This window comes from Daphnia pulex, chromosome 12 (assembly GCF_021134715.1).
Source record: "Daphnia pulex isolate KAP4 chromosome 12, ASM2113471v1".
Lineage (NCBI taxonomy): Eukaryota > Metazoa > Arthropoda > Branchiopoda > Diplostraca > Daphniidae > Daphnia > Daphnia pulex.
In genome coordinates, this window is record NC_060028.1 from 6747471 (window position 1) to 6768065 (window position 20595).

General features: G+C 41.5%; 3 protein-coding genes and 2 long non-coding RNA genes across 9 annotated transcripts; 3 read left to right on the forward strand and 2 right to left on the reverse strand.

Moving 5' to 3' along the window:
• The first annotated feature begins 1118 nt into the window (after positions 1-1118).
• Positions 1119-2024, forward strand: LOC124209870 (ataxin-3-like). The gene has a single exon (XM_046608103.1). It carries the CDS (start codon positions 1198-1200, stop codon positions 1918-1920), a length of 723 nt encoding a protein of 240 aa, XP_046464059.1. The 5' UTR covers positions 1119-1197; the 3' UTR covers positions 1921-2024.
• Positions 2025-2250: 226 nt separating this feature from the next.
• Positions 2251-6730, forward strand: LOC124209868 (protein shuttle craft-like). Of its 3 annotated transcripts, none has more exons than XM_046608096.1 (8): positions 2251-2429; positions 2586-3110; positions 3186-3883; positions 3972-4050; positions 4128-5013; positions 5083-5662; positions 5737-6197; positions 6264-6730. In XM_046608096.1, exons 2-8 carry the CDS (start codon positions 2621-2623, stop codon positions 6637-6639), a joined length of 3570 nt encoding a protein of 1189 aa, XP_046464052.1. In that variant the 5' UTR covers positions 2251-2429; positions 2586-2620; the 3' UTR covers positions 6640-6730. The 3 variants fall into 3 exon arrangements, with proteins under 3 accessions (XP_046464052.1, XP_046464054.1, XP_046464053.1); XM_046608098.1 differs by having other exon boundaries at positions 2264-2497; positions 2566-3110; XM_046608097.1 differs by having other exon boundaries at positions 2264-2429; positions 2595-3110.
• A 1292-nt stretch (positions 6731-8022) lies between these two features.
• LOC124209872 lies at positions 8023-8675 on the reverse strand. Its single transcript, XR_006881091.1, has 2 exons — positions 8322-8675; positions 8023-8254 (listed from the first exon to the last, which is right to left on the reverse strand). It is a non-coding gene; the product is annotated as an uncharacterized LOC124209872 (long non-coding RNA).
• Positions 8676-10261: 1586 nt separating this feature from the next.
• LOC124209869 lies at positions 10262-12715 on the reverse strand. Of its 3 annotated transcripts, none has more exons than XM_046608101.1 (6): positions 12061-12715; positions 11475-11988; positions 11191-11407; positions 10946-11123; positions 10746-10882; positions 10262-10678 (listed from the first exon to the last, which is right to left on the reverse strand). In XM_046608101.1, exons 3-6 carry the CDS (start codon positions 11344-11346, stop codon positions 10328-10330), a joined length of 822 nt encoding a protein of 273 aa, XP_046464057.1. In that variant the 5' UTR covers positions 11347-11407; positions 11475-11988; positions 12061-12715; the 3' UTR covers positions 10262-10327. The 3 variants fall into 3 exon arrangements, with proteins under 3 accessions (XP_046464057.1, XP_046464056.1, XP_046464055.1); XM_046608100.1 differs by having other exon boundaries at positions 11475-11995; XM_046608099.1 differs by having other exon boundaries at positions 11475-12715.
• Positions 12716-14880: 2165 nt separating this feature from the next.
• Positions 14881-15640, forward strand: LOC124209871. Its single transcript, XR_006881090.1, has 3 exons — positions 14881-15078; positions 15221-15410; positions 15501-15640. It is a non-coding gene; the product is annotated as an uncharacterized LOC124209871 (long non-coding RNA).
• Positions 15641-20595: the final 4955 nt, after the last annotated feature.

Here is a 20595-nt window from a genome sequence, read left to right on the forward strand (position 1 = left end):
ATTTTTGGTATCTTTTTGGTATCTTTTATCTTGTGTAAAATTCAGTTAAAATAAAGTATTTTTAACTTTAGGGTATGAAAATAATGGTATTATTTGGCCCTAAAAGATAAGATACTTGAGATCCCATCTAGCGGTAAAAAAATGATTTACTTTGAGGGATAAAATTTTTAAGGCCAAGGCCTGACCCTGACAGCTGACTCATCAGGACGTAGCAGACTACTTTCAGCCATGCTTTCAGCGAAATGATTTCAGCGCCCGGCCAAAGTATTGGATGAGTTGGGGACTTATTTAAAAGAACCCATCGTAGCTATGGAAGTTCCAGTGAATTCAATGGATCCCGACGGTGACCTTTGCGTCACTAAGCCCCTCGAGTATTGGAAATCTAATCAGTGTCGTTTTCGAATACTAAGCGAAATCGGCAGAGATGTTGTTAGCGTTGCAGCATCATCAGGATCTGTTGAACGAGCTTTCAGTGTGGCTTCGGATATTTTAACAGCAAAACGCGCAGCCATGAAACCAGAACTTTTCGTCAACTTGATGCTTATCAAGTGCAACGCAGGGCTTAAAGTTGGTTTACGTGATGCTGTCATTGCTGTGTAAACTAAAAGTAAGGCTTGTCATGCAATACAATGCAGAAATTCAACAATTTATCAACTCAAATGTTCTTTTTCCTTTTTTTTTACTAAAAAATAACTTATATCTTATCTTAACTTATCTTATCTTTTTCCCACCATAAAAATTCGGAAATAACTTATCTTTACTTTTTTTTTCAGATAATATCTTGTATCTTAGAATTTTTTTTCGGTATTTCTGAATAACTTAACTTAAATTTTTTTTCGGGCAATTTTTTTTTAGTATCTTTAACTCTAGGGTAAAAAAAAAAAGATAGGAGCCACTGGCACTAGCGAACATGCTTGCGTGCAATGGAGGACGAATGCGAAAGGTACGTAACACCTATTACGTAATGTTTGGATCATTTTTACTGAGTGAACAAGATATGCAAAAATCTGAAGTTTAAGAAAAACATCATAATGTAATTTTAAAATATTTAGCTTTTTAAGCTTTTAGACATTTACCATGGGAAAATGGATTTGCTCATCCATGCAACATGCGTCTAAGGCATATAAGGAACATTCCAGTAGCTAATCCGAATCATGAATTTTGATAACTTCTTTGATCGACTTGTCCAGACTGAGAATGAACGTAGGAAGAGACCTTACGAAGTTTGTCACGAATTGGAGAATCTCAACACGCCCCGTTATTTATCACGAAAGGCAAATGGGTGGGAATATGTGCGCCCTTCACGCCATCAACAGCCTTTTGCAAGGGGCTTACTTCACAGCTACTGTTTTGGCCAATATTGGATATGAATTGGACAGTCAGGAGATGGCACTTATCGAATCTCCGTCAACTGAAGGCCACGGTATTGCTGATGATTATAATTCTTGGAGCAATTTCGATCCAACTGGCAACTATTCAATCCAGGTCATCACAGTTGCCCTATCTTACTTCCAGCTGGAATTGATACCGCTAAATAGTTCCAATCCTAGAGCCATCTCATCACGCCAGTGCACTTGTAATGAACAAGCTTTTCTGTGTCACAAAAATAACCACTGGTTCACGCTACGCAAGTTTGGGACAAGATGGTTCAATCTGAACTCTCTCTACCCGGGTCCTGAAGAAGTCCATCACGACGGGATTCAACTTTCTCTTTTCGCTACAAAAGAATCGATTGAGGATTTCACAGGGATTTTCATAGTGAATGGAAATCTAGAACGCATGGTAATGAACCGAATTCCACAGTATTCCAGCGAGGAAGGTTATGGAGACGAAGACGATAATGATCGCAATAAGACAACGGAAGAATCAGAAAGTAAATTGAGTCAACTTCTTTCTTATATACACAATCTACTAAATTAGCAAAGCGATGAAGGACAGCCGACAGCGACGTTAACGGAAGAGAGATGTCTTGCTCTTGCATCATTAATTGACAAGTCTTTGAGTGAAGAGAAATTAAATAAACTTTAAATGAGATATCTAGTCATTCCTTTTTACTTAATAAGTTTTTTTTTTACTCAAGATCATGGTTATAGAATACGTAGTAATGCGTAATACGTAATAGACTAATAGTATTCTATAGGCTCTGCTCGTACCTGGTAGTCTGGTACAATCTGGTCATGATCTGGTACAATTTATCAAAGATGATCTAGACAAAATTGTGAAATCGTGCAACTCAGCATCCGCAACTGTTCTATACGGAAGTGTTGGTTAGCAGACGTACACTCTAACAGCTGGGTTCCGTCGTCGACTCAAGTGAGTAAGTTTGGTTCGGGAAACAAAAGTGTCCAGAGAGATTACGAATTATTGGATCATTATAGATGCAATTGTAGAAGCTGGTATTGCACCATGAGTATATAACTATTTCAGAGGTATTTCAACACTTTTTGTTCTTATCAAGTACCTATTGTCTTTGATTCACTAGATCTATTCTGCCAAAGTATGTTATCTTATCTTGCAACTTTCACATCTTATTAAATGAGAAATGAGACTTAAGTAAACCTATAGTTTTCCAAAATTGTTTGCAGGCTATTCAGGCCAAAATTCTCCTCTCCAGCCTGATATGGCTTCCCACAATGCTAATGGAAATGGTGGTTTGAATGGTGATTTCTCAAGAGGAGCTTACAGTGGCAGATATAGAAGTAGACCACATCCAAGAGGAAACAACAGAAGGCCTGAATTTCCTGATAACATCTCTACTTCAGTCAATGGGCAGATTTTCAATGAAGGACAGCACTCTCAAGAAGCAGTTGCCATTGCATCAGCTCATGATGGTTCTGTTCCTTCAAGTGCACCAAAGCCTAGAAGAGGAAGGGGTTTTTCGGGACCATCCAGAAATGTCTACAGGGGACAATCTCAAGGCAACCATCAGTTTTCAGGAGATAATCAGCGACAAGGCTATAGTTTAAGGAATGATTCAAATTATGTTCAAAACCAACCCTTGAACACGCAAAGTAGGAATCAGTTCTCTCAAAATGATCGATTACAACAGACACAAGTTGCAAATCTGAGTGAGATTCAGTCTGGAACTTCTCAAGATTTATTGAGAATTGGTAAGTTAAGGGATTCTGAAGTGAATAATGTAAGTTTGTGCGGTCAGTTAGTAATTTTCTCAAATTTTTCTACAGATTTGTCACAAGTGTACAACAGAAGTACAGACAATGTTAGAGAATTTAATCAACAGCAAAACACCTATTCAGAAAGAGGAATATCAACCAGACCAAAACAAAACAGAGCACCCAAGAAGCAACCATTCAGAAATCCTCAGTACAAAAACCATTCTGAGCAAAGTGAAAATTCTGAAACAGTGGCCGATTCTTATGCCACTTCGTCGTTTGCGTCACCATCCGTTTCTACTGCTACTTCTAATCTGGAGCATCAACCATATGAAAATATTCGAAAAGAGTACACTAGATACAAAGGCCGTCCAACCTTTGAAGGGCAATATGAAGGCAGTAATGGAAACAGAAATTCCCAAGACAGATATCGACGGGATGAAAGAAGTGGAGCCTACGGATCTCAAGAAAAATTTTATAGAGATGAAAGCAGTGGAAGTTATGCTTCACGAGATCGGTTCAAGTCAGATGAGCCAGTTAGGGCGTCTACTTCAAGCAACAGAGATCAAGTCGTTTTCAGTAAACCAACTCGAACTTATGATTCTCACAATTGGCGATCTGAAGGCTTTAAAAAAGGGCTTTCTGTTCAGAAACAGAAAGCCAGCGAGGTCATGGCTGACACAGCCACTCAACGTGAACGTTTGACCACACAGCTGACTAGTGGCACTTATGAGTGCATGGTTTGCTGTGAGTCAGTCAAACCAGTCCAGGTATTCAAAGCCTTTATGAGTAATTGTTTTATAGCATGAATTTCATTATAATGTTGTTTTTTTTGTTTCACAATTATCTTTTATCCAGCCAATCTGGAATTGCAGCCAGTGTTTCCATGCTTTTCATCTCGGATGTGTGCGACGTTGGTCTCGTACATCTCAAGACGGTACGAGTTTTTTTTTTTTTTTTTTTTCTAAATTATATTTCTATGTTTTGATTATTATTTTTTTTCGTATTGTATAGAGAGTGGACATTGGCGTTGCCCAGGATGCCAATCAGTCAGTACATCTCTTCCAAGTTCATACTTGTGTTACTGTTCAAAGAGAAAAGATCCTGAATGGAACAGACGTGAAACTCCTCATTCGTGTGGCGAAGTCTGTGGCAAAGCGCTGGGAGATGGTGTTAGCTGCACTCATTCTTGCACTCTTTTATGCCATCCTGGGCCTTGTCCTGTTTGTACGGCGCAGACTCAACGTAAATGTCCGTGTGGTAAATCCTCGCAGTTGGTTAAATGTGGCTCAGCAGATGCATTGCTATGTGGGGAGCCATGTGCCAAGCAGCTTTCCTGTAAGCTACATACCTGTCAAGAAGCATGTCATATTGGCCCTTGCGATCCATGTCAGCTTACTGTTCAACAAGTTTGCTTTTGCGGTCAGAGCACCAGGGAATTGCCGTGCTCAATCGATCACCCGGAAGAAGAGAAGTTCTCCTGCGAACTAGTTTGCAAGAAAAAGCTGAGCTGCGGAAGACACGAATGCCAACAAACGTGTCATTCCGGCGACTGTGGAGCTTGCCAGCTTGAAGTATCTACAATCACTACTTGTCCATGCGGCAAAGTTCAGTTGAAACAAATTTACAAGACCAAGGGAGTTGCCGAACGCAAGATTTGTACAGATCCCATTCCCGTTTGTGGAAAAGTGTGTGGCAAGGTCATGTTTTGTGGCCCTTCTGAGAACCCGCATACTTGCGCAGTCCCTTGTCATGGAGGTCCTTGTCCGCCTTGTACACTGTCAACAGATTTACGCTGCCGATGTGGACGAAACGAGAAAAAATTTCCTTGCAAGAAATTAAGCGAAATAGGAGAAGTATTGTGTGAACGACGCTGCAACAAAAAGCGTCAATGTGGACGGTAATGATGTTTTTCCTTCAATTTTTTCGCTGCATCAATGTTATTAATATATTCACATTATTTCTTTAGGCATAAGTGCACTCAAGTGTGCTGCATTGATAAGGAGCACATTTGCCCCCTGGTTTGTGGCCGTACCCTCAGCTGTGGTCTCGATCGATGCGAAGCTTTATGTCATGCCGGTAACTGCAATCGTTGCTACCGAGTTTCTTTCGACGAACTTAGGTGCCACTGTGGAACCCAGGTGATGTATCCACCTGTGCCTTGCGGAACACGCCCACCCGATTGCAATAAAACATGTACAAGAGTACGTGCATGTGGCCATCCTCCATCACATAATTGCCATCCAGACGCTAATGGGTGTCCGCCGTGTACTACATTATGCGAAAAATTTTGTTATGGGAAACACGAGAAAAGGAAAAATATCCCGTGCCATTTGACCGAAGTAAGTTGTGGAAAAGCTTGTGGGCGTCCTATGAAGTGCGGCAAACACACCTGTCCAGTCACTTGCCACCCTGGTCCATGTCCTTCTACTTGCACGCAACCTTGTCCAGTTCAGAGAACCGACTGTGATCATTCTTGTGGTTTACCATGTCACGAAGGAATTTGCCCAGGAACATCTTGTCGAGAGAAAGTCAAGGTTCAGTGTCAGGTATACTCAAAATCCTTTTTATTTTATTATTATTTATAATTTCCTACTTATTTTAACAAAATTTATGTTTACAGTGTGGCCAACGTACTGCTACTGTTTCTTGTGAAGAAAACGAGCTTTCTTACAGGAAAATGGCAACCGGACTGTTGGCCTCTAAAATGGCACAGTTGCAATCCGGCGAGTGTGTGGATCTTAAAGATTTATTGGGCAAAAGTGCGGCTAATAAGACCAAGAGTCTCGAATGCAACGAAGAATGTGCCCTTGTGGATAGAAATCGACGTCTGGCCCTTGCATTGCAAATCAAGAATCCTAATCCGAAGCCGGGGGCTCCTCCTTATCCTGATTTGCTTAAAGAATGGGCCAAGAAAGACCCGCGCTTTGTCCAAATGGTACATGATAAATTGACCGAGCTTGTTCAATTGGCAAAGCAATCAATTGGTAAAATGAAAAGCCGTAGCCATTCATTTGACTCAATGAATCGAGACAAACGCCAATTCATTCACGAGTACTGCGTTTTCTTTGGATGCGAATCGATGTGAGATTTTTTCAAAATGTTGCACTTGTAGAATTGAATTAATCACATTCATTTTCTTTCTAATAGGTCTTACGATGATGAGCCCAAGCGTAACGTCGTTGCCACAGCTTTTGGAGAATTGTCTTTTTTGCCTGCTGTCAGCATCTTGGATGTTACTCGTCGTGAGTTGGGACAGCGGAAGATGCCTGCACCACCAAGGGGGACAGGGTTAGTTGTTCTGACTTCAGGTCCGCAACAGCAGCAGCAGCAGCAGCCAGTGCCTCAACAGTCGCAACAACCACCGAATGCATGGGGAAGTGTTGGATCTGCTGCACCCTTTAGAACTCTGTCTGACGTCGTTAAAAGCACTCCAACACTCAAGAATCCACCCGAATCACCTGCTCCGGTCAAGTCTCAAGATCCTAAGCCACCGATGGTTGATTACTTTGATTTCACTTCATAAGGAACTTACATTTTTTATATTTTGAGTTCCCTAAATTCACAGGTGTTTGGTAAATTTTCTCTGAGATTATTCTAATAAAATGCTCCTTGGAGATGTGTTAGTTAAGAAAAAATTCGTCGAAAAAAACCAAGCGCAAGATGTCTGTTTGATTAAAAGAGAAGTAGTTACGGAAACACGTTCCAGCCAAGGAGAAGAATTGATGGGAAATTTCGCAGTCTATCGGCGGCTGAGTTACAAAAGAAAAAGAACCTACTGCTGTAGCTGAAATATTTGTTGAACGCGGTCCAATGGCTGAGTGGAACCAGGACAATAGGACGTGGGAGACTATTTCGATTAGAAATGTACAAAATAAAATATTTCTTTCGCAACTAAGTTTCAGTTGATAAACAATCGATGAATTACCTAGTTAAACATTTCGATTAGGAGAAAGAGCAATTATTTTGGTTTCGATTCTCTAGTATTATTTTCGTCCCTAAAGCCCTTCGTAACTCTGCACTCTTTTTTTTTTTTGCTGCTTGTGAAAATGCTGACAGATAAAAGGTAGAATTTCAAAATAACAAGTGAATATATAATTGAGGGGGATCTGCCATAGACGCAATCAAACACTAAGAGCCGTCATTGGGAAATGGTTGGGACTTAAGAGCTGTTTATTCTGTTTTAATGGCAAGGTGACCGTTTAAAAATACCACAATGTGAATTGGTTAAAACATTTGCAATAAATATCCGTAATTAATTATTTCTAAAAAAGTCAGTAAAAAGAAAACTCCTGAGAAGAATCGATCTTTTTTCGGATTCCTATTTGTTCATACAGACCGACAGACGCTGTATTACCTAATAACCCTACATCTGTCAATTGATTAACGATTTATTTAATTTTAATATTTTCTTAGATACTAGGATTCGCACAACCCTGGGCATTAAAAAAAATAAGACTCATGAAGTAGGATTTAGTGATAATTCAAACAAGTAGGCCTAACTAGTGTTTATTTTACTCTTCCCTTATTTAAGCTTGCATCGTCAGTTGTACATCCTGCTTACTGTTAAAAAATATGGCGTACATTACGAAGTCTTAAAATGGTCGTAGACCGGAAGTTTATAGTATACTGGAGTTTCATTATCCCATAATAGCATTCGTAATTCGAAACTTTAGAAGCAGTTTGCTTTAAATGGCAGGACAAAGTGATGGAGGGCAGCACAAAGAGTGGAGCCCTTTAGACCCACCATTAGCGCTAGTTGTATGTTTCCGTAAACGCAGCGCCACCACTATGACCAGGGCGTCATCTCGGCTCAGACCGACTGCCTCATTTCGGTCGCCATTGCGTGCACGCATGATCACCCATTCTATTAATACCTTCGTTTGATTGAAACATTGGGTTTTGGGAATGAGTTTTAACAATTTTATTGATGACAATAGCCTCTCGGCAAGTAATTTTTTTTGAAAGAACCAGGTTCTTTCAGCTTTTGGTGCTAAACTGAGAAGTTTTGATTATGTTCGTAGAAAAAGCAAGTATAGGGTAGTAAGTCGAGGAAGTAAAGAGTAAAGTAGAGGGACTTGTTGCTGCTGTTGGGAGTTGATTACGATACATTTCCTGGTTGGCTCAGTTTTTAGACATTGCTAGGTAGAATTAACCAGTATAAAAGTTGGGCAGTCAATGGGTAAAAATGTAGCATAAGGGTAATACTCATGTTTTCCAGTAACAGATGTCCGCATCCGTGTTGATTAGCAACAAAATCCATGATGTCATCTGATTTTTTCTGTGAGAAATTGCTCTTTAGAAATCTTTGAAATCCATATTTGATGGTCAAGGTGCCAAGAGTCTCGTTTCAGAGGGATTTTGAAATTATCTCCGTCATCATACCAGGGGTGAAATTTTTTGGATATTTAAAGAGATGTGAAGACACAACAGCAGCTTAGAATAAGACGAAGACAGTCCAAGTTTCAAGACTTGGACAAAAAAAAAAAAACAACATAGCAGACGACAATTGGCGAGTGCATTTGAGTTTGAGTAAAGAAGAAAACGAATTTTAGTGAAGAAGTATTTGCCCTCAAGTTAAAAGAAAATTAAAACGAGTTTTAGTGAAGAATTATTTCCGAGATGGCAGAGAGCGGTTTGAAAAGAAAGTCTGACGATTTCACACCGCCACCGGCGAAAAGAACAAAAGGAACCTCTGCTGAAGATTATCATACCATAAAACCTAAGGGGGAATCAATTTTGAGACCAGCACGTTTAAATTTTACACATTACACTGGCCTCTTCAACAACGGGCTACCCCAGTAGTGCCAACATCTACATTACACTGGCCTCCTCTTAAACAACGGGCTACCCCAGCAGTGCCAACATCTAATTTAAGAGCATTGCACTATGCTCCAATTCAACTGCCGGCAAACCCAGCTGTTTCACCAGCTTTGAATGTTTACGCAGAGCTTGAGAAATCGGAAACCACCCACAAGTACAAATTCACTAACAAGCTTTTTCTTCTTCAAGCGCTAAGACATCCCTCAGCTGTGAGTGCTTTGGATGAAAGCAATGACAAGTTCGAATTCTTGGGGGATAAACAGTTTTGTAATATAAATGTCCAGCATAAATGTTAGCTCTCCCATACCACCTCAGGGGAACTCAATTCTGAGACCAGCAAGTTTTAATTGGCATTCTTCCATCCCACTACGGCTGACACAGTGATATCAAGAGCTACATTTCTTTGGCCTCCTAACCCTTTCACGGGCTGACCCAGTTGTGTCAGATAATTTACATTTGCCTACCATTCCACAAGTGGCTAACCCAGCATCATGGCCCCCTATCCCACAACGGGCTAACCCAGCTCTGACAACATCATTGCACTGGCCTCCTCTTCAACAACGGGCTATAACCCAGCAGTGACAACAGCTACATTGCACTGGCCTCCTCTTCAACAACGGGCTAACCCAGCAGTGACAACAGCTATATTGCACTGTCCTCCAATTCCACTGCCGGCTACCCCAGCTATTTAACCAGCTTTGAATTTTTACACAGAACTTGATAAATTGGAAAACATCCTCAAATACAAATTCACAAACAAGCTTGTTCTGCTTCAAGTGGTAAGACATCCCTCATCTGTGAGTACTTTGGATAAGAGCAACGACAAATTGGAATATTTGGGGGATGAACAGTTGGGTACTCTCTAAGAAATTTGTCGGTATTTTTACCGAGATATAACTCGGTAATCAACGTCCAGACTTTAATATCGGGAATTTTTTAGCGATAATAATATAGGGAAATGAGCCTATTGCTATTATCGGTTTCATTTGTCAATCCCCATTTTGATTGTTGGTTTTTCCCGTCTGCATTTAAAAGAAATCCACCCCATTATTCCCAAGGTCCATCCGTCTGATTTTTCTCTTCCTCTAGTCTGCTGTTTTCAAGGACTGTCTGGATGTATAAATGTTATGATATCATAATTAAGCCATCAATTTTATTGCTATAGCATAACATTAGTTTAATACAATTAAATTGCAAAATATGCAAATATAACAGAAAAAATTTCCCCTCCCTATTGCCTATATTTTCTTTTCATTTCAGTCATATAATTTTAATATGAAATACCAAAATATTATGTTAATAACGTAATGAAACAGTTCAAATGATTTTATAGAAAAACCTTTTATTATTCAGAATTTCGGAAGTCATATCGAGTCACACAAAACAATTTGTTATTGATTAGACAACTGATTAAGAATTTTCATCGAAAATTCGTTGACTACTAGGGACTTTGATGACGATTTCTTTTTCTTGTTTGGGGGCTGTGAAGTCTCTTTTTCAACAAAATTCACCGTATTTTGCAAAAAATTGTACACTAAATTCAGGTGTTCAGGGAAAATAAGGTTGAATATGTGATAAACAGCGAATAAAATTGAAATTGATTCAGCTGCAGATGAGGTAGAAATTTTGATTGGGATGAGATCAGTCTTGATGTAACGACGATCACCAATTACAATTAATCCAGGCTGAATCATGCCGTCGGATTCAGCTTGTTGTAGTGCTTCAGCTAAGTTAGTGCCATTCTAATGAACACACAAAAAAAAACACAGTGATTAAGTTATTATTACAAATTTTCAATAGTAGACTTACTGGAAACCGCCGAACAAGTTTTTTAGAAAGCATGGTGACATTAGGGATCGTATTGCCTTTGAAGGCCCTAGACGGGCGCGGTGGAAAAAGCACTGGGAGCGATAGAAAAATCAAGAGAGTTCTCTCGTTGGCTGCATCTAACATTAAAATATAAAAATAAATTTTAACGTTAAAACAAAATAGAATAGTTATATGCATACTGAAATCACACAAGGGGTCTTCATAAGATTTAACTATATCCGTCGTAAATTCACTAGGCTCCAGAAATACTCCATGTTTTTTCAAAATTTCGATGGCCAAGGACTTTTCTATTTTTTTCCACCTCTCCGTAAACAGAGCAGTTTCCCATCCGTCGGCAGATTTATGGTCACAGTCAATCTTAGTGAAACAGAAAAATTAATATGATCAAACTTGTCATTATAGTAATTAAAACAGCGATTCATACCGCATCCTTTGTAGATGTAAACCTCGGGAATCGCTTCATAATATCAGTTACTGTAGGCTTTTTATCGGCAATCCACTTTCGGCGGGTTTCTATGGTGTCGCGATGAAATTGAACCATTCTTTCCTTATTATACGCCGTCACTTGATTTTCCCGCATAAATATTTCTTTTTCCGTCAAGCTGATGTCAATTTCTTCATCCGATTCCTCTATTCTGTTTCTGTTAACAAACAAAAATATTTACGATTGAAAATATTTTAGCTATATGTGTTAAAAAACAAATTCACCTTTTCGTATAACTTCGAACTACGGCCCCTTTATTCTTGTTGACATAGACGCATTCTTTTAATTGTTTTCACTTTGGTTCAGTCTTCACAAAAATATAATTCACTTTAACTGTTAAAACACAACAGTCGCACACGGAAGCAAAATGATTTGTGGGAAAAATGGAGAAGAGGAGGAGAATTTGAGAATTTGAGGAGAACAAAGGAATAATTTTTCTCCGCTGAAAGGGAAAGTAAAAAATCACTCCCCCGTAACAAAAATCCTTCGCTAGAAGATAAGACTTACAAAAACGGAAATATTTTTTGTTGTAGAAAACGCAAAATGGTTTCGCGGGTGTTCAGACTATTGTGACAATTTACTTACAGCAACATTTAGTCTTTAAAATACGGATTTGAAATGAGTTGATATTTTAATCTTACATAGAAATTTCCATCAGAAATGCTGTAATGAAGGTCACAAGGGTGGTAATCAAAAAGTTCCGTGAAATCCATGCATATATATTTAGTAGTAATTGGTCTATTCACTTGAAATACATGTAAGTGTGAATTAAAACCCACAGTATCTAATTTTGCCACCAACAGAACGCACCTTAAATTATTACAGCAGATGACAGCTTTTATTTCACCAAACTGTAGTTCAAAATTCTCTTTACTGACAACGACAATGTTTCCGGTTGAATAAGTTACGCCAAAACGATTAATGTGTTTACAAATTCCAACAGTCGTCGTCAAAGGTAAATTTAGTTTTTGTGCTACGGTTTCAAAAGATTCAACAGATTTTAACAAAGTTTGTTTTGGCTGACAAAAAAAGTGAAACTCGTCTCGTATGTTATCACCAATTATAGAGTGAGCAAGGGCGGTATATTGATTTCTTGTTGTTAAGGTCTTGCTTATATTTCTGAAGTTACAAACAACGTGGCTTAATCGCTTAAAAAACCCATTCCGTAATTCGTATTTCAAACAAGAAAGGTGACGCATGGGCCCATTTTCTTTCACAATTTTGGTTTTTCTTCGCTTCGCGCGTCACACTTCTGATAAAGCTTTTCAGGATTTTTTCCCCCTCAAAATGAATCCCGATTTGAATTGTCGGTATTTTAGTGTTGGTCTTTCAAAAGCGGGAGTGTAGGGATTTAGGCGGTGAAAATGCTGAAAAACCGACAAATATATAGGTAAAAATGTACCGAGAAATAAACTCGAACTTTTTTACCGACATATTTCTTAGAGAGTAATTTAATTCTAAAATATTATGTTAATACTAAAATATTGGGCGAAGCTTTTTGAAAACTTGATTTTTCGTCGTTATATTCTCATTTGTCCACTTCGGAACGTATTGCTTTGGGATAACCCAATCTGGATCGATCAGCACTCCTCCACAATACTTGGGGATTTGCATAGTCATCTTTCCAAAGTGGTTTTGCTTCTTCGACACTTTTCATTTTAAACACCTTACAATATCGACCAATGACTTCTGATTGTCTCGCAATCCTTTGTCTGATCACGAGATCGTGTATAATCCGGCTATGCAACTCTCCACAACTAACATATGATAAGTTTCGAAAGAAAATAATTGAATAAGTTTTTGGTTTATTATCGATCAATTGAAAACGATTGAAAGACTTAACTTACCGCTTTTGAGATATAGAACCCTCCCTTTTCCCCATTCAAGAAAGTTGAATTTTTCGATTGCTAACCTCAAAGAAATTCCTATGTCTGTCAGAAAGCTTTGTAACAAAGTGTCCGCCGTTCCGGTTGGGTGGATGATCATGAACTTGAAAGCTTTTTTTTAACCTTCTTCTGGACAAATTCTAAATCCAAGATTCCCAAGTCAAAAAGACATTTTTCTTTGGCATGATTTTTGATTTCTTCAGTTTTTCAAGCAAAATTTAAACAGGTTATGTACTTCCTATCTTGCTTCTTCAATATCTTCAGTCCTTTTAGTTTTTCAGCTGACCCGAGTTGTTGGAAAATCGATCAAACGATTCACGTCGTATTGGCGAAGCAAATTGATCGTTTGGACCGGATTCCGAATCAATCGGAATCCGCATGTTGCGAGGCATGTTGCCAAGCAGCAAAGTAGATGCTGCTTGCTGCATTTTAAGAAACTGTTGCCACAGCAAGCTTCTTTCGGTGAAGTTGGGATGCTGTTAGTGTGCTATTGGAGAAGAGTCGGACTACTTTTTGCCCCATCAATATTGACATCGTTGTTAATTGCCAAGTTAAGTGCCACATCCTCACTGTTGGACTTAAGAGGCGGACTCTTGCAGCTATGTAAAATGTCTCCCTACTACAAAGTCTTTGAAGAAGATGGGAAGAAAAGCTCAACTGCATCAACGCTCTCTTCGAAGTTTGGATCGATGTTGAGCGTTGACTGGTTTATCTCGAATGAATCTTTAGCGGAAGGGCCGATTCCAAAGCATTGCTACTCGTTGAAACATCGCGTTTTCAGAGCATCAGCCCAGAATTTCTTATTCTGATGAAGAAGAAGGTATCCTAATCCCCTGTGGTCATGGACGTCTTGTGCATTCCCGGCGTCCAGCGTTCTCTTGAGTGCCTTGCAGACCTCTGATGTTTAGTCACAATTTTTCAACCAATTTGAATTGTGTAAGGTGACAGTTTTATTTTTTTCTATAAAATGTCTCGTGACGTGGCTCGTGTCGTGGCCCGAAGTTTGGAGGAAGAACTACACAACTTGCGAACAATCAAGTCTGGTGATGATTTGCAGAAGCGTGAACTCCAAGATCAGTTGGAAGCCGAGCAATATTTCTCGACAATATACGCAAGTGACCAAGCTGCGCGAGGAGGCGAACGAAAAGATCAAGCAATTTGGCGAATAAAATGACAAACGATTAAGTATTGCTCTATTTATTATTTGCCATCATCGAATCTGTCGAAAAATGGAATTACATTTTCTTCCAATTCTCTGTGGTATTCCATCTACACAATTAAAAAATTGAAAGAAAAATCATATTAAGGAAAAAACAGTAAATTGTAATTCTTACAATATTATGGACTTTTGTGGTGTAGTCACCAGGACAACACATCACGTAAGCAATCCAGTCTCCTTTGTGGTACAGCACGGCGAAGATGTCCAGTAGATACGCTAGTGGAGTGTGCTTTTCATTTTCATTTTCAGAAGTACAGCAACAGAAGACTTTGTGCATGGTTCAGCAAGTGCACTGCCATGCTCAGCAAATTCCGCAACAAATCTCAATGAAATATTGAATCCAACATGATTGTGTGTATCCCTAAACATATAGTTAAAGTCGAGAAAAACCTGATTAAGAAACTTTTAAGCGTGATGATAGATTAAAAAAGTAATTGCATTTTTTTATTAATGACAAACTCTCGTAGGCGAACGAAAATGTCACTGGAAACAGCTATTTCTCAATTCCTTGTAATTATTCTGTTAAGTTAACAATCCTCCGCTAGGGGGACTATCCTCGATTATGCACAACGACTCTCAATCGTTGTCATCGTCTTTCTGACGTTCTATTACGTGTGTGTGTCTTCTCTTTCTTATGGTGAACACTTTGTTCGTTCAGCATCCCACCTAGATTATTATCTTACAAGTGTCTCTGTATTCTGTGCTAGTGGACTGCGATCAAAGGTAATATGTTATATCAATCTACCCTCTTTACAATAAGAGATGGCAGCCCTCTTGATGTCAAGAGACGGCATGTTTCCTCAATGTTGAGATGGTAATAAACAAGATGAAAAGTAATGTCTATCCCTTGATCATAATCTAATAGGTTATGGGCCCAGAGACGCAAGTCGACTCATATCAAGATGGAATCAAATCCCTCGACAAGAGAAGGAGGCATTAAGACAGAAAGGTTCAACGGAAAGAACTTTGCCATTTGGAAATATAGCATCCAACTGCGACTCCAAGAGCATGATCTCAAAACCATAGTTAATGGATCAAGAGCTAAGCCTGCTGAGGTAATATTTAAAAAAAAAAAAAAAAAACACAATATTGGTACATACAGAAACACACTGTAATGCCATGCTATATTTTTTCTCTCCGTCCAGGTCAAAGAAGGCACTGTGGTCACGAACAAAGCCCTTATTGACAAGTGGATGAAGGACGACAACTTGGCAAAGTACTTTTTGTTCAACACCTGTCACGAAGAGCAACAAAGATCTCTTTTGACATGTGACACAGCAAGAGATATCTGAGTCTCCATCGAGAATCAGTATCAGCAAAACTCCATTGAGAGAAGACAGGCTCTTCAACAGCAGTTTCTTAATGTCACTTTCAACAGTGAACACGGTGTCAGAGCCCACATCGAGGGAATCAAGCTCCTGGCCAAGGACCTTACAGAAGCAGGCTGTGCAACAGACGAGCTGAGCATCAGCAATCGTATCCTCACTACTCTGCCCGATCAGTTTCTCGGCTTCTTCACTGCGTGGGAGAGCACAGCAATGGCAGAGAGGACCCTCGCAAATCTCACGACGAGACTCTGCAATGAAGAAGATAGAAACAAAAGACGCCATGTCAACGTTCACAACAAAGATTCGGACAACAACAAAGCTCTTTACGGTCAGCCCTCGCATCACTCATCATCGCAGTATCCAGCTCCAAGTTCCTCACACCATGACGCCTCACGAGTCGATGCCGGCCCATTTAATCGAGAAGCAGCTCGATTTAATTCGAGCCCCTATCCACAGAGGGGTGGCAGAGGAGGAAGAGGAAGAGGAAATCGCGGTGGATTTCGTGGCGGCAACCGAGGTTCCGGACGTCGGGACTCTCGTTTCTCTTCATCCAACGATGGGAACAAGAGAAGAGACGGGAAATGCTGGCATTGCAACTACTACGGCCACTGGCAGAAGGAATGCCGTTTCTTAAAGGATGATCCGGCAGCATATGCCGCATACTTGCAAGAAACAGATGACAGAGCCATCATCTTGGATCCCAGCCAACCAAGTGTCAGCATGATCGCCCACGCCGCTCAATCCTCTCTCTCGAACCATCAAGCTTCTGAAGTCTACTTGGACTCGGGCGCAACTCAACACATGTTCCACCAACAATCCAGATTCTCGAACTTCAAACCTATTCCATCAGGAGGGAAGTCGATCGAAGGAATCGGCAACAGTCGCGTGGAGATAAGAGGAATCGGTGACGTCACCTTTAACGCGTCGGTGAATGGATCAACTCAGCTCATCACATTCCACAATTCTCTTTTTGCACCCGAGCTCGGCATCAACCTCATTTCAGTCGGGGCTATCACAGCAAAAGGGGCAGCGATCCATTTCTCCGGAACCAAAGTTCACGTCAACCTGAACGGTGTTACCATTCTCTCCGGAAAACGTAACTCGGACGCTACTCTCTATCGTCTGGAGGAGACGACCGAGACCGCTCAACCAGCATGTCAATCTTTCCGAGCTCTCTCCCGTTCTAGTCACAATTCTATTGAAGAATGGCACCTTCGCCTCGCACATTTGAATTATCCAATGATGATCAAGATGTCCAAGAGCGGCGCAGTCGACGGTTTCACTCTGCCAGCAGGAACCCAACCTCCTATAGAACACTGTCACGAGTGCGCAGCGGCCAAGGCAAAGCGCACTCCCTTCTACAGCAGCACCTCAGATAGGTCCTCCCGCATTGGTCAACTGATTTTCTCCGACGTCTGGGGTCCAGCTCAAGTGAAGAGCCTCGGAGGTGCCCTCTACTGCTGCACCGTGAGAGACGACTTCAGTGATTTCCGCGTCGCATACTATCTCAAGACGAAGGATCAAGTCGCGGGTGCAATTTTGGATTTCATTCGTCTCCTTCACACTCAGACAGGACAACTGGTCGAGTGCGTGCGGACCGACGGCGGCAAGGAGTACGAGTCGAACGACTTTGAACAGCGACTGAAAAAGAAGGGCATCAGGCACGAGACCTCCGTTCGCCATTCGCCTCAACAAAATGGCTCAGCCGAAAGAGACAACAGGACGCTCTTCGAAGGGACTCGCGCCTTGTTGCACTCCAACAAGTCTCTTCCTCTCTCGCTCTGGGCCGAAGCAACAAATCACAAGATCTACATTTTGAACCGATCTATCTCCACCACTTGCCCAGATGTGACACCGTACGAAGCATGGTTCAAAAAGAAGCCAAATCTTTCGACGCTCAGGGCCTTCGGAAGGGAGTTCTACGTTTTGATTCCCAAGGCAATTCGTACAGGCAAACTCGAGCCCGTTGGAAATCTGGTCTACTTCGTCGGCAACTCCGACACTCAGAAAGGAGAGAGATTCTACGATCCGTCTACCGGAAAAGTTAACACGAGCTGCGACGCTTCACCGGCTCATCACGTCTACGCTCCACGTCTCCCCTCCGTCGACTTACAGAAAGACACTCAAGTCTTCCCACAGGTTCATCCCAACACCGACGAACAAGTAACTACAATTTTCCAACCGCCTGAAGATCCTCGAGACGACACGGTGCCTACCTCTCCGCTCATCTTTCCTTTAAGCAGTCAGCCTGAGTCTCCCTCTTTTCCACCTCCAACAAAGAAAGGAAGACTGGTACGGACGCGCACGGCCTTAGAAGAAGAAAACCTAATAGACGCGCCTGCGGTTCCAGATCCCCGTCGCTCGTTGAGAATCAAGACGCCAAAAGTCATCAAGAGCATGAAGGCAGCCGACGGCACCAAGTACGCGACAGCCCGATCGACGGAGAATGAAGTACCGGATCAATATCAAGACGCCTTGGCCTCTAAACAAGCAAAGGAATGGATGGGTGCCACACTGAAAGAATACAATTCACTGCAAACGACCGAGACCTACACGGAAGTCGATCGGCCGAAAGACCGTTCAGTGATCAAAACCAGGTGGACCTACAAGCTGAAGCCGGGCTTCAAAGGAAGCCCACCAATCTACAAGGCTCGTTTCGTGGCGAAAGGCTACACGCAGGAGCCCGATGTCGACTACACGTCATCCGAAACGTACGCCCCGACCCTGAAGGTCGACTCTCTTCGAGTGCTGCTCTCCATTGCTGCCGTCCACGACTTGGAACTCACACAACTTGACGTCAAGACCGCCTTTCTCTGCGGATCTCTGACCGAAGAACTGTACATCGAGTTGCCAGAAGGGTTCACTAAACCAGGAAAAGTCGGTCGGCTCAATCATCCAATCTACGGACTGATTCAGTCAGCGTACAACTTCAACGAGACCTTCGACGGCTATATTGTCAAGTACGAACTGATCCGTTCCAACTACGACCCGTGTCTCTACTATCACATTGGAAAGGACCCGAACGACATCACTCTGTTCGGGATTTGGGTCGACGACGGCATCCTGGCAACAAAGACGCTAGAAAAGGCAACAGCCATCATCCAGCACCTGGAGCAGTACCTTGAGATGACCTCGAGACCAGCCGACATCTTCATCGGCCTCGAGATCACAAGGAACCGCGAAGAGAGGAAACTCTACATCTCTCAAGGCACCTACGTCCGTTCACTGCTGGAGAAATTCAGGATGACAGACTGTCATCCCCGTAACGTGCCAGCTGATCCCTGCTCTCGCCTCAGCGCCAGAGACCGCCCACAGAACAGTGGTAAACCTCCGCTCACAACGACACCTTACCGCGCCGCAGTCGGCGGCCTCATGTACGTAGCAAAGATGACACGCCCCGACGCCTTGTTCGCCGTCAACGCTTGCTCCCGGCAAAGTATCGACCCCGGAGTACCTCACTGGGAGGCAATCAAGTGGATCTTGGCCTATCTGGCAGGCACAATCGACTTTGGGATCTGCTACGGAGGGACAGGCATCACAAATCATCTTGTCGGCTACTCCGATTCTGATTTCGCAGGTTGCGAGGACACCCGGCGATCCACCTCCGGTCTAATATTCATTTTGAATGGAGGCGCGATCTCTTGGACCTGTCATCTTCAGAAGCCGATCGCACTTTCAACCGCCGAAGCAGAATACTACGCAGCCGGACACGCCAGCAAAGAAATCGCGTGGCAAAGAAATCTGTTGGAGGAGATCGGATTTAAACAACAGGAGCCTACGCCTCTTCTTTGCGACAACAAAAGCGCCATCATGATGGTTCACAATCCGGTCTTCCACGCAAGGACGAAGCACATCGAGTTGAAGTACCACTACATTCGCAAGGAGTTCAAACAAAAGAACATCCGTCTTCTGTCCGTCTCATCCGCAGACGAATTGGCCGACTTCCTCACGAAGCCCTTGAAGGTAGAAGCACTTCGACTGAACAGGGAACGCATCGGTGTCTGCAGCTTGCCTCGAAGCTAAAACAAAATTCAAATTTTCGTATTTTTTCTTTCTTATTATTCTCCTTACGTCTAACACTTCTCAATTCTTTCAAAATTAAACACCTAGATCAACACGCTCAGATTGAGGGGGAGTGTTAAGTTAACAATCCTCCGCTAGGGGGACTATCCTCGATTATGCACAACGACTCTCAATCGTTGTCATCGTCTTTCTGACGTTCTATTACGTGTGTGTGTCTTCTCTTTCTTATGGTGAACACTTTGTTCGTTCAGCATCCCACCTAGATTATTATCTTACAAGTGTCTCTGTATTCTGTGCTAGTGGACTGCGATCAAAGGTAATATGTTATATCAATCTACCCTCTTTACAATAAGAGATGGCAGCCCTCTTGATGTCAAGAGACGGCATGTTTCCTCAATGTTGAGATGGTAATAAACAAGATGAAAAGTAATGTCTATCCCTTGATCATAATCTAATATATTCTGACTAACATAACCGGATCAAATGTTAGGATACGGACTGGGCAGAAAAACGAAAAGTTTCCACTTAAAGAGTTTTTTTGGCTTCCAGTGTATTTGCATTTTCAGCAAATTTTTTCTTTAAAAAAAAATATGCGTTTCCGAACCGCAAGCCTTGTTTTGACAAACTAAGCCTTTAGGTTGGGTAAAGAATTCCTTTTTTGTAAGACCATCGACGAATAAAGCTACATGAAATCTAGTAGTGCTGTTTTGTACGATATGATCAACTTTCTTCGTAATTTGATGTCTATGAACAAAAAAAGAAAAAGCTCTCACAAATCTACCAATTTAAGGAAAATATAAGAACTTAAATTACTTCTTATTCAATAAAAAAAGTTGATTCATTTTTGTGACTCAAAATGTTTTGAAGTCTCTTTTTGAAGGTGCTAAAT